Source organism: Myotis nattereri (assembly GCF_964212035.1).
Source record: "Myotis nattereri genome assembly, chromosome: 2".
In the NCBI taxonomy this organism is placed as follows: Eukaryota; Metazoa; Chordata; class Mammalia; order Chiroptera; family Vespertilionidae; genus Myotis; species Myotis nattereri.
The window spans coordinates 121,505,059-121,517,639 of NC_138076.1; the positions used below are offsets into that span (position 1 = coordinate 121,505,059).

General features: G+C 47.7%; 1 protein-coding gene across 1 annotated transcript in view; it reads right to left on the minus strand.

Annotated features, from left to right (window-relative positions):
• B4GALNT3 (beta-1,4-N-acetyl-galactosaminyltransferase 3) overlaps window positions 1-10,649 on the minus strand; it is a gene marked incomplete at both ends in the record, with an annotated part of 94,002 nt that extends 83,353 nt beyond the window's left edge. The window contains one exon of the mRNA XM_081083656.1: window positions 10,481-10,649. Within this exon, the coding sequence (XP_080939782.1) occupies window positions 10,481-10,649 (169 nt within the window). The remainder of the gene's footprint in view (window positions 1-10,480) is intronic.
• Window positions 10,650-12,581: the final 1,932 nt, after the last annotated feature.

Consider the following 12,581-nt stretch of genomic DNA (forward strand, 5'->3'; position numbering starts at 1 on the left):
ATTTGGGGCAACTAACAACTTCAGATAATAGATTCAACAAATTAGTTTTAAATTATTAAAAGCAAAAGAATACAGTATTTTTAAAAGAACCAAGTTTGAAATAGAGCCAAATAAAACTAGTCATTGAATCAAATGAAAAAATGGGGTCGATGTCTCTCCCTCAATTTCTCTCCCTGTTTTCCCATTTCTTTGTGTCTGTGCAATTTCCCTGCCGCTGCTGGTGGAAGTCTGCCTGAGATGTGTTCCTCATCTTCCTGGCCCTTTCCTCAGGACTTCAACTCAGCTGGAATAAAAAAAGAAAACCAAGAACTGAGAATATATATTAAGACTCTGTCCCTGGTTCATGAAGAAATCCTCAATGTCCTCCCTCCTCTCCCACACCCCCCAAATTGCACCCCACACCCACCACCAATTTTTGACTCAGTGGTGGTGGTGAGCAGTTAGGAGGTCAGCTGGTTGGTGTGGTGCATGTGTGCATGCCTGCACGTGTCCATCTGAACCCTGGCTTGGCAGGCAGGGTGGAAAGGAGTGGATCAGAGGATTTGTAAGAAGATCTCAGCAGAGAGGCCTTTAATCTTTGAAGCAACTGCTTGTATGGAGAACATGTTGTGAGAGATGACCTTGGAGACCAAGTAGCCAGAAGCATGGGATTGCTGCCACCTCTCAGTTCAGGCAACTGAGTCTTGAAAGATCAGGGCCAGAATGTCAAAGATTGACCTACCCCTGAAAGAAGAATCCCATTCCAAAAATATGGAAACTAAAGCCCTCCAGAGAAAAGGATCCTCCACAAGTCAGTTACAAAGATAGGCCTGAAACTGAGATACCTACCCAATGTTCCTGCCTTCCAGTCCCAGGAATCCTCGAGTACTAAGAGGCATGCAGCAGAGAGAAAGGCTAGCTTTTCCCAACTGCTGAGCTTCTGTGACATGGAACATTCCCCAACTTCTCTCATTCTCAGCAAAATCCTTGCCTTCTGACCTGCCCTTCCCCCCAATGCAAATATTTACCTAGAATCCGAAAGGAAGGATGGAGGCAGTGCTGAACATCAAGGAGAAAAGAGTGGTTAAAGAATGTGTATTTGGACCTCACTGCTTTGGCTCAATGGATAGAGCGCCAGCCTGTGGACTGAAGGGTCCCTGGTTAGATTCCAGTAAAGGGCACATACCTGAGTTGCAGGCTTGATCCTGGCCAAGGCTGGGGCACGAGGGAGGCAACCAATCAATGTGTCTCTCTCTTCCCCCTCCCTTCCACTCTCTCTAAAAATCAATGGAAAAATATCCTTGAGTGAGGATTAACCAAAAATAAAAATAAAAAGAAATGTGTATTTGGTGTCAGGAGCTGACCATGGATGGCCTGGAAACTGCTAAGAAACTGGGCATAGCTGTGTCTTGGTCTGAGAAATTGAAAAAGTATTGGCAAAAGGGCTAGTTGAAAAACATACCTATCCATGCCTGCCTGCCCAGCCATTCCCTAATTCCTACCAGCATTCACTGAGCTCCTAATATGTGCTACTTTTATGTTAAATCTAATTGGGCACTTAATATGTGGTAGGCTCACTAAATCTTATCTATACTAATAAAAGGGTAATATGCTAATTAGACCAGGAGACCTTCTGGACGTCCTTCCAGACAAAGCCATGATGGCAGGGCTGAGGCAGAGGCGGTTAGGGGCGACCAGGTGGGGGAGGGGGGCATTTGGGGGCAAGCAGACAGGGGGAGGGGGCAGTTGGGGGTTATCAGGCCTGCAGGGGGGGCAGCTGGGGGCAATCGAGCCAGCAGGGGGGGCAGTTAGGGGTGATCAGGCCAGAAAGAGGCAGTTGGGGGCAATCAGGCCCACAGGCAGAGTGGTTAGGGGCGATCAGGCAGGTGAGCGGTAAGGAGCCAGTGGTCCTGGATTGCGAGAGGGATGTCCAACTGCCCATCAAACATTCCCAGATTGGAGAGGGTGCAGGCCAGGCTGAGGGACACACACACCTCCCCCTGCATGAATTTCGTGTACCAGGCCACTAGTTTAGTTATAAGAAAGGCTCTACAGAGAGGACAGTATAACCCTCTTACCCAGATGAAGCACCTGAGGCTTGAAAAGGAAGAAGTACCTTATACAACAAGGTCTTGCAACTGGTGAGTAGTAGTAGAACTTGGATTTGAACCGTGCCCTGTCTTCAAATTCCTTAATTTTTTCCAGGAACCATCAATACTTTTTAGCCCACTTAGTGCCCCACTAAAAAAAAGTAAATGCTCCACAAACATTTTACTTCATTTTAAAACGAATCACCTCTCCATTCATTCAGGATTTGCAAAGTAAATAAAAATTGAAAAATACACATCACTCAATTTCTTGGGCATTTATATATATAAAATCCTTGGTCACCTGGTATGTCATTTCTCCATTCCCATCCGACCTTTCTTTCTCCTTTTCCTATCCTTGGGCCCTCCTCCCAGGTCCTGACACCATAAAGCACAATTCTACCGGCTAGAGTGGGACGAAAGCATTGCCTCTGTTCCACACCACAGAACAGTTTAAAAGAAATGGGTAGAAGAGGCAGGTAATAGCTCTTCCTTGGGCTTATTTTCTCATCTGTTAGTAAAGGGACTATAAGCCCAGGATTCATGCTCACAGTGTCCCCATGAGTCGGGGGGGGGGGGGGGGGTATGTAGGGGCCCACAGGACGAGCTTGAGCTTCCTGGCCTTCTTGGCAAGTTGCCTGGGTTGTTTCATCAGTAATGTCAGTGGTGCCCCAAGGATTACTGAATTTTCCTTGTATTTATGTCATTGTTTAAAATAAAGGTGGCTTAGGCCCCAACATCTGTCAGTAAATTCCAAGCTTTTGATATTCTTTTCATATACAGAAGGTGGATATTTATTTTTTAATGTCATTCAAATTTATCAATATCTAAATAAACTTAAGACACACACAAAAAATGATTTTGAGCTTTTTTGTTTTTTTAATGTGCAATTCTTGTTTAAGGTATTCCTGGTTATCACTGCTTATTATACTTCTTCTTTTTTTTTTTTTTCAATAATCTCTGGTCAGAGTAGTGGGATTATAGATGAGTGTAAATTTCTCCTTCATATTTTTATGTAAATAATAGCACTTTTATTGATTTATTTTGTGCCATGGTTTGGTTATAAAAAAAAATTAAAGTGGCTTATAAGGACAGAATATAAAGTGACATAAACTAGAAGAAGTTGTGGGGGAAACAAAAAGTAAAGGTATAGGGATAAAATTGATACCAAAATATAGGACATAAAATCTTTTCCCCTTTTCCCCAGATGAGCCATAAATTGAATTCTGAAGCTTTCTAATGACCAACACAAAGGGAGAAGCATCAACCCACACACTGAAGGGTTGTGGGTTCGATTCCTGGTCAAGGGCACATACCTGGGTTGCAGGTTCAATCCCCGGCCCTAGTTGGAGCACATGCAGGAGACAACCAATCAATGTCTGTCTGTCTCTCTCTCTCTCCCTCCCTTTCTTTCTCCCCACCCTCACCCCTCCCTTTCACGCTCTCTAAAAATCAACGGAAAAAATATACCTGGGTGAGGATTAATAAAAACAAAAAAGGGAGAAGCCGGAGTGGTTTTACAACTTACATAGCCAATAAAATTAAAACAAATCGATTGCTCAAGAGAAGCTAGCTATTTCTAATATTTCTCATACACAGGATAAGCAATATTTCTCAATCCTGTCCTTGCAGCAGCTCTAGTGGAGCATTTATCAGGGCTGTATCTCATAGCATTTAGGTCCTTGGTCTTTCTTTGCCACTTCCTAAGTTAGTATACCTATGCTATGGTAGTGACTGAAAGGAAGCCCAAAGTGGGCTGCTGGGGGGCTGGTAATTTTCTGTTTCTTCAGTGGGGTGCTCATTACATAGGTATGCTCAATTTGTGGAAATTCACCAAGCTGTACACTTATACGTGCACTTTTCGGTACATATAAGGTACTTCAATGAAAAGTTAAAACACACACACACACACACAAAACCAGGGACCATAGGACAATTTGCACCCTTTTCTAAAAAGTTGGTTAGTAGTTAAGAAATTTTAAAAAAAAGTTAGCATAAAAAATAAATTATATACTAAAAATCACAAGGTAAAAATAATATTCGTTCTGTCTTGTCTTGTGGATACTTCGAACACTACAAGCAGCACTTGTTAGAACCTAAGAGTCTGTAAAAATTTAAAGATCTATCCACCATGCTTTGCTCAGAATATATAACATATTCAGCCCAAACTATTTTCACCTCTTCCAATAGTGTTTTGCTTATATCACATAACATATAAATATATTAATTGTGGATCGCAGAGTCAAAGGAGGATTGTCTGAAAGTGCAAAATGTATGGTTGGCCTAGTTTAGACCTCATTACCCTTGAATATAAAGGAAAGTGCTCATGGAAAATAAAAGGGTAGATTTTGAGACTGGTGGAACTTTGCAGAAAACTAGACAGTGAGCGGCTAACTCCAAGAACAGCCTCTAGGCCCCATTCCAAAGCAAACTCTGCTCTGATGGCTGCGCTGCGCTGCTCCATAAAGCCCAGCACTAGGGGGGCAAAACCAGGCTCCGTGGCCTGGAAAATTACTGCAGTGCAACTACCAGCCACTCCTACAACCAGCACAGAAGCGGTTGCTTCAAAGACCTTGTGCTGCGAAGCAATTATAACCACACGGGGCTCCTGAACAACTCTCAGCACAGAGAGCAGTAAGCAGCCCAGCACCACCAGCAGGTGAATGGGGCCTCATCTCAGAGTGGGGGGCCCTGGGTGGTGGGCGGGATAGAGAGAGCGGCTCCGTGGCTACAGTTCTGGGGAACAGGGACTAAAGAGACCAGGGAAAGGAGACACAATGTCTGGGTAAGGGCTCCTGTTGTCACACACTGCGTCCCTGGTACACAGTGGTCAGTCCGAAGAAAACATTTATAATAAAAAAGCATTGCCGAGGCCGGTTTGGCTCAGTGGATAGAGCGCCGGCTTGCGGACTGAAAGGTCCCAGGTTCGATTCCGGTCAAGGGCATGTACCTGGGTTGCGGGCACATCTCCAGTAGGAGATGTGCAGGAGGCAGCTGATCGATGTTTCTCTCTCATCGATGTTTCTAACTCTCTATCTCTCTCCCTTCCTCTCTGTAAAAAATCAATAAAATATATACATATAAAAAAAAAAAAGCATTGATGGCTTAATTTTTATCCCTTGCATTTGTGTTTAAAGGCTATTGCTTATATGTATTATGGTACCAGGAACAGTAATTCCTAGGTTCTATTCTTAGATTGGTCACTGCTAAAGTATCTGCCAGTGGAAATTAAACTGTCAGGTGTTCCGAAATTCTGAGCTTACCATTTATAAGCAGAAAGTATTTGAGTGCCTAGTATGTGACTAGATTTGAATACTGATTTGAAGTTACGCGCCACAGCTGGGTGACCCGACTGGCAGCCTAACAGGTAAGTAGGGCACAGGAACGGGAGCCAGAGGTTCCACGCATGGGAAAGAGGACCAGCCCAGCCAGGGCAGAGAGAGACAGAGTCCTAGGTCAGACGGCACACATTGAAGCCTTCCTTTCTCCATTCCCTGTGCTCTGAGTTTTAATTCTAAGCCACGCCATCCCTGCTCTGCCCACACATCTGTCTCATTTGTTTCTCCCTCTCCCTGCCTGCATCTCAGATTACTGTTCTGCCCCAGGTTACCTCCGTTACTGGGTTTGTATCCTTTCCAAATTGGAATGGCTGTGGTGACCCCGGGAGCTGAAGTGTCTGCCTGACATCTGTGGGTGTGGCTCCCCAGCCCACTCCAAGTCAATTAGCAATCACAAGACCCAACCAGAGAAGTGTGTTACAGATTTAATACAGTGAACGCGGATTAATTCCTGAGCTTGAGAACACTTTGGGTTCAGCAGGTAAAACTGGCACTTAAATGGGGATACACCCGACCCAGCCTTGGGAGATCTAGAAAGAAGCTGGGGCACCGGGTCATCCAGCCCTGGCTCTGTGCCCAAACACCATCTCTTGGCTCCAGCACCAAGTTGGTCCCAGCAGGTCAATTATAGAGCAAAGAACCTAGAAACCATTTTAGTCCAGACCTCTCCCCTCAGGCAGGACTTAGCTAACTCAATCTGAACAAATGGGTATAACTTGTTAAAACCTGCCAGAATGGAGAGTCTTTCACTTCCAATAATAGTCTGCTCCCAGGCTGCTTTTCAGCCAGTATACACTGGAACAGCTGTACCAGTTACTGAAACACTTATCAACATGTTGGGATACAGTGACTGCCCCAGGCCTTCTGAATGCCCCACTACCACCTTGACCTGCCCCTAGGAAAGCTTTATGACTCAGCAGCTAACGGACTAATGCCAGCCTCAGCAAGTAACCTTCAGTACCCTGTTCTAGCACCATCGTCCCTACCAAAGTACCATGAACTTCTTTTACTGCTACCCTTGCCTGTTCCATCATACATGGCTAACCTATTCTAAAACTTCCTCTGCTCTTATCTGTAAGGGCCATTCTTTAAGGTTGATATTCAAAGTCTTTCATAATACAGCATCATTCCATAATCTCCTTCAGACCCGCTGCTCAACACTCCCAAACCCTAACTTTCCCTTGTCTCTTGGTCTTTGTTTACAGTGCTCTTTCTGACTGGAATAGCCTTCTCTTTCTGTATCCATTAAAACCTTACAGCCCTAACCGGTCTGGCTCACTGGAGAGAGCGTCGGCCTGCAGACTGAAGGATCCCAGGTTCGATTTCGGCCAAGGGCATGTACCTTGGTTGCAGGCACATTCCCAGTAGGGGGTGTGCGGGAGGCAGCTGATCGACGTTTCTCTCTCATCGATATTTCTAACTCTCTATCTCTCTCCCTCTCCATTTAAAAAAAACAACCAAAAAAACCTTACAAACTCCTCAATATCTCCTGAAATGTCACCATTTCCATGAAATTAATTGAAAGAGCTGTATTCCATTACCAGAAGTGTCACAGCAACATCTTGAGCAGTGGTGCTCAACCTTCCTAATGCCGTGACCCTTTAATACAGTTCCTCATGTTGTGGTGACCCCCAATTTCATTGTTACAAATTGAACATAATTAAAGCATAGTGATTAATCACAAAAACAATGTGTAATTATATATGTATTTTCCGATGGTCTTAGGCGACCCCTGTGAAAGGATCGTCAGACCCCCAAAGGAGTCGCGACCCACAGGTTGAGAACCGCTGACCTAGAGTCTACACTTGTAAAACTTAATGACTGTTTCATATTGTAATTATTTTTATATGTGCACCCAAACTACTAGAGAAAGCTATTGAGAGCGCAGAAACCATAACCTTAGTTATTATTATATCTAAGTGATATAGTACAATGCCTTGCTCAAAGTATGTGCTAAATAAATATTTGTTTAAATGAGTGAGTGAACAGCTCTAATTATTTTGTCCAAGGGACCCATTTTTCTATCGTTAATGATTTTGGTTGCTTTTCTCTGAAGTTACTCCAACTGTGGTTGTATCTTTTTTTACATGTGGAACTGAAATTGCACATCATCCATATCTTAAACTACTGAGCTATTTCCATAAAGATGAAGCAGGAAGCCTGCTCCCCTGTCATTACTTTACCACCCTAGGGTTTGTGACTGTCGTCTCTCCATATACTTCTCCCAGCACCAGACTGATGTACCAGTCACACAGGGACAGGCAAATGAAAGGTTCTTTAATGAAGGGTGGCCTTACAGATGACAGGAAAGCTGGTGGTGGAGTGAGCTGGCAGGGAGGTACTGCTAGAGGGAGGAGGCAGGGTGGCTTGTTGAGGAGCAGAGCCAAATGGGGGACTCCAGTTGCTGTGGTCAAGGCCACGGGTATAGTTCTGGGAAGGGACATTTTACTACCCTGGTTGCTGTGGATTGGCCAGGGTCTAGAGGAGGGAATGCTAGCCACCCCTTCCTACCTCTCTGCTTCCTAATTCTCACCACCCGCCCCACCCCCCTGCTTTCCCTTCAGATGAATAGCTCTGAGCTGGGAGTAAGACCTGTAAGGAGAAGAAGACTTTGATACAAGATGTCTGGGCTTCTTACAAACAAAAGAGGATGGAAGACAAGGAGCCAGAAACCACAGCCACTGTCTAAATCTCATTCCAAAAGAAAAAAGTAGAACACAATGGGATGGCCAGGGTGAAAAGCCACCCTGTAGAGCAGATGGGCTACAGGGTTCTAAGTGATCCATCAGTGTCCAGGCTTGGACTTTCCTTAAAAATGATGGTTAAGGAACCCTGGCAGAATTGCTCAGTGGTTAGAGCGCCAGCCCAGGAACCAAAGGGTCCCCATCGAGGGCATACATGTGCCTCAGTTGCAGGGTCAATCCCCAGCCCCAGTTGGCGGGGGGTGTTGGGGCAACCAATCGATGTGTCTCTCTCACACCAATGTTGTTGTTGTTTTTCTCTCTCCTCCTCCTACCTCCCTTCCACTCTCTCTAAAAATCAATGGAAAAAAATATCTCAAGTGAGGATTTTTATTTTTTTTTAATGGTGGTTAAGGAAACAGAAAGCCAATTCTGGAAAAGGAAGCTGGGAACATTTTTCTGAAGAAGAGTCAGTTTGGAAAAGGAAACAAGAAATAAGGAAACCCAGTCGGAGTTAAGATTCAACTAGAAGGGAAACCAAACAGACCCAAGAATTGATAGCTGAGGATGAGACAGCCAACAGGAGATAGAGTGTGAGATCCTGATGATGGCAACTGCTTCTGGCCTGAGGAGAAAGCACATTTGAGGCAAAAGTATGTGCTGGAGGAGAGGGAGGAAGAAGGGAGGTCACTGATTTCAGGGTCATGAAATAACTGCCTTCCTCTGTTTTGAACTGTGCAGAGGATCCCACTGGCCATCACATTAATAAAACTGAGAAGAGGTGTCCCGTCCCAGGGAGAAAAGAAGGAAGATCCCTCCCAGGGCCTCCCACCTGCACTCCAGCTGGACTCATGCACTTGGCACTATGAAGGGTATGGGAGGGTAGACTCACTGTCTATTAGAGGGGAAAGCAAGGCTCAGGGGAGGCAGGTTTGGGTCACCAGAAGGAAGCCCTCTCCTCTTAGAGCTGTGGAACTGCCTTCCTCAAGATGTGTTGAGCTCTCTGGCCTGGAAATAATCAAGAAGGGGAGATCACATAACCCCAATAACCAGGCTGAAAGAAACCTTGCAGGTCATTGGGTCCAACTTCCTCCCTCTACCTGAGAAGCTGCCATTTTTCCCTTGATTCCCCAACTAGTTAGTGACAAAACCAGAACTGGAACCTGTCTCCCAACTCACAACCAGATTTATTTCAGCTGCCACACAGTAAGAGGTTTCACCATAAACATTTCTACTGTGAACCAGCCCAATTACTGAGCTAGTGATTTCTTCTTTTGGCTACAGAAGACAAAGCACCACACCCAACTCTGGGCAAAGAAGCTGACGCAAGGACCTGTCAGAGAATCTTCTCACCAGTAATTTCATCAGGCACTCCTTCAGTTCCTGAGAGGGGAAAGCGCAGTGATGGAGAAATGTGCTAGAACTCTGCACCTCTGCCCCTGTGCCTCGGAAGGGAACCTGGTGGATTCCGGAGTCTCTCCACTCCTTCCAGCTATTACGTTGACTTTTTACAATCCCTGACACTTTCAGAGTCTGACTTGTTAGTTGCAGCAATAGAAAATTGAAAGTCCCCTCAGATAACCAAGTCTACTGTAAAAAGAGAGACCATTTCCCCTCCATAGTCCTAGAAGGAAACTGAGGCACAGTTAAAAGGCATTAATTGAACCATCGTGCTGTCCATTGTTTCCTTGAGCAAGGTCTGAGGAGTTTGATAAATTGGGTAGAGTTCCCAAGGAGGGCTTCGTTTCAAATACCCAGCTGCAGGGATGGCCATGACTAGGGGAGGGGACGGCTCAATGAGAAGGTGGGAGACTAGGAGGCAGAGGAAGGAGCTAGGAGGAGTGGCTTGGCATATGGGAAGGGGGAAGGAGAGGTAGGTCTAGGAGGCACTGTTAAAATAAAGAACCGCAGGGAACGCACCAGGAGGCGAAATGGAGAGAGCCCTAGAGAAGGCGGTGAGCAAAGTTTGGGCCGCGCAGATTAAGAGCGCGCGGCCTTGGGGAGGACGGCCGAGGGCATCCCAGACACAAATCTACTGCCCGCGCGCGGACCGCCCGTGTCTCCTTCTGGGGAACTGCAAGCCCGGCGCCGCTGGAAGCACCCCAAGTCTCAGCCAGCATTTCCACCGGGCGGGCGGGGAGCCTCTCGTACCGTCGCCCTAGGATGGGAGAAGCAAGCAGCCTCGAGGATGCCCCGACCCTATGTAGCCCGGCGGCCAGGCCCGGGCTCGGCTCTCCCTCCCCGAGTAGGCAGCGGGGCGGCGCCGAGCACCTGGAGGCGAAAACGAGTTCAAAACCGGGTCTGAGGATGAGGCGGGTCTCGCCAGGGCTGGAGCCAGCGGAACTACCCCTTCCCACCTCCGCGTCCACTCCCGCCCCCGCCCGATGCTACTTACTCCGGTTCAGGGGGTTCCCGCCGACCTGGGCCGACGCCACCAGTTCCAAATAAAGAGTCCAGAGCCCCACGGACACCACGGCGAGCACTAGCAGCAGCCGGAAGCGCCGCCGCAGCAGCTTGACGGAGCGCAGGAGCAGCAGGAGTAGCGCGGCTCGGCGACTCCCCATGGCGCGGCGCCCCGGCGGCCGCCGCCAGCCCCAGCCCCCGGCCGGGCCCAGCGCCCCGAGCGCGCGGGGTCCCAGCCCCAGCCCAGCGTCTCAGGGCCGAGCCGAGGCTGTCTCCCCCGGCCGCGCTCCAGCGAGGCGCGGGCTCCGGCTCAGCGCGCCAGGGGTCGGTCAGCTGCGCGGGCGCCGCGCACGGGCGCCGCTCTCGGGCGCCAGGTCTCTCCAGGAGCCGCTCCTCCTCCTTGAGTGTCCTCCGCGCCCGGCTCTCCTCTCCTCTCCACGCCTCTCCCGTCGCAGGCGCGCTGCCTCCCTCCCTACCCGCTCGCTCGCTCGCTGGCTCGCACACACTGCCCACCCGGAGGTTCCCTAGGTGCGCGCCAACCCGCCTCTCTCCTCTCCCCCTCCCGCTCTGGCTTTTTCTCCGGCCGCGGCGACTCACCCACCTGTCCCGCCCCCGCTCAGGTCCCGCCCCCAGGGCACAGGTGGGCCCCGCCCCCGAGGAGCCCTGGGAAAGGGAAAGAGTCCCTCTGGCTTTCCAGAGGCAACAGGAGGTGTGTCCAGGGGCTTGTGACTGGCGCCCCTGCCGACTAGAGTTGGGTGGGGTGTAGGTGGGGCGAGTTACGATCCGGACTGGGCATGACTGAGGGAAACAGAGACCTCCCTGGCGCTGGATGGTGTTGCTCCCCAAGCAGAAGTGAAGCTGGGTAGATGCCAGATGCTGGTGGGGACTCGTGTTGGGGTGACGCCTGAGATTTTGGCTCCAGGGCCTTTCGTGGCCTACACCGACCCTACTCCCTACTTTAGGTAACAAGAGTAGACATACTATTAATTGGGATGCAATGGTCACTTAATTCAGCCATAATTTCCTCTTCCAGCTGGGATTTGAAGAGGCTTCCTTCCCAGCCTCAACGACAACTCTAGGAGGCACTGGGAAGTTATATGGCCCCCAGAGAGAACCCCAAGTAACTTTTCCCAGACCATGATGAAATGGCTGTTGGGGAAGAGTAGATGGTGGAGGGTTCTGAAAAATAATTAAAAATAGCCCTAGCCGGTTTGGTTTAGTGCAGTGGTTCTCAACCTTGGCTGCACATTAGAATCACCTGGGAATCTTTTTAAAATCCTGATTTCTGGGCCTCATCCTCCAGAAATTCTGTTTCTTTGTTATGGGTTGGGGCCACAACATTAGTAACAAAGAAACAGAATTTCCGGAGGATGAGGCCCAGAAATCAGGATTTTAGAAAGATTGAGAACCACTGGTTTAGTGGATAGAGCATGGACCTCTGGGCTGAAGGGTTCCAGGTTCGGTTCCATCAAGGGCACATGCCTGGAGGCAGCCAATCAATGATTCTCTCATCATTGATGTTTCTCTCTCCTCCTCCCTTCCTCTCTAAAATCAATAAAAAGATATATTAAAATCTTTTTAAAAAGAAAGAAAAAGAAACTCACTGAAGTCCAAAAGATCATCAAGACATTCTGTAGTAGTCCAGTTCTCTGCCTTCAGGCAGGTAAAACATTATCTAATTTAAATGAGATCATTAAGATCCGAGGAGCAGAGTGAATTGCCTCAGGCCATTCAGTAGATAATAATGCCGGTTCATTTTCCTCTATTACTCCTGCAGAAAAGGATCAGCAGACCATGGAGAAAGTGGAGGTACAAAAGTGTTCCAGATATTTTAAAATCAAATTAATAACATGCAAATACTGTTTCAAGACAAGTTCACAGAATATAGTGCTCTGATTCCCTTCTCTCTGCTACTGCCTTAGTTGGATATTCAATAGTCCAATTGTCTACACTGGACTATTGTAATTTTTCCTCAACTAGCTCCCTGGACTCCAGGCTCCCTCCCCCACCCCAGCCATCCTCTCCACTACTACCAGATAGTCTTTCCTTTTTCTTCTTCTTTATTTTAATCCTCACCCGAGGATATGCTGAGA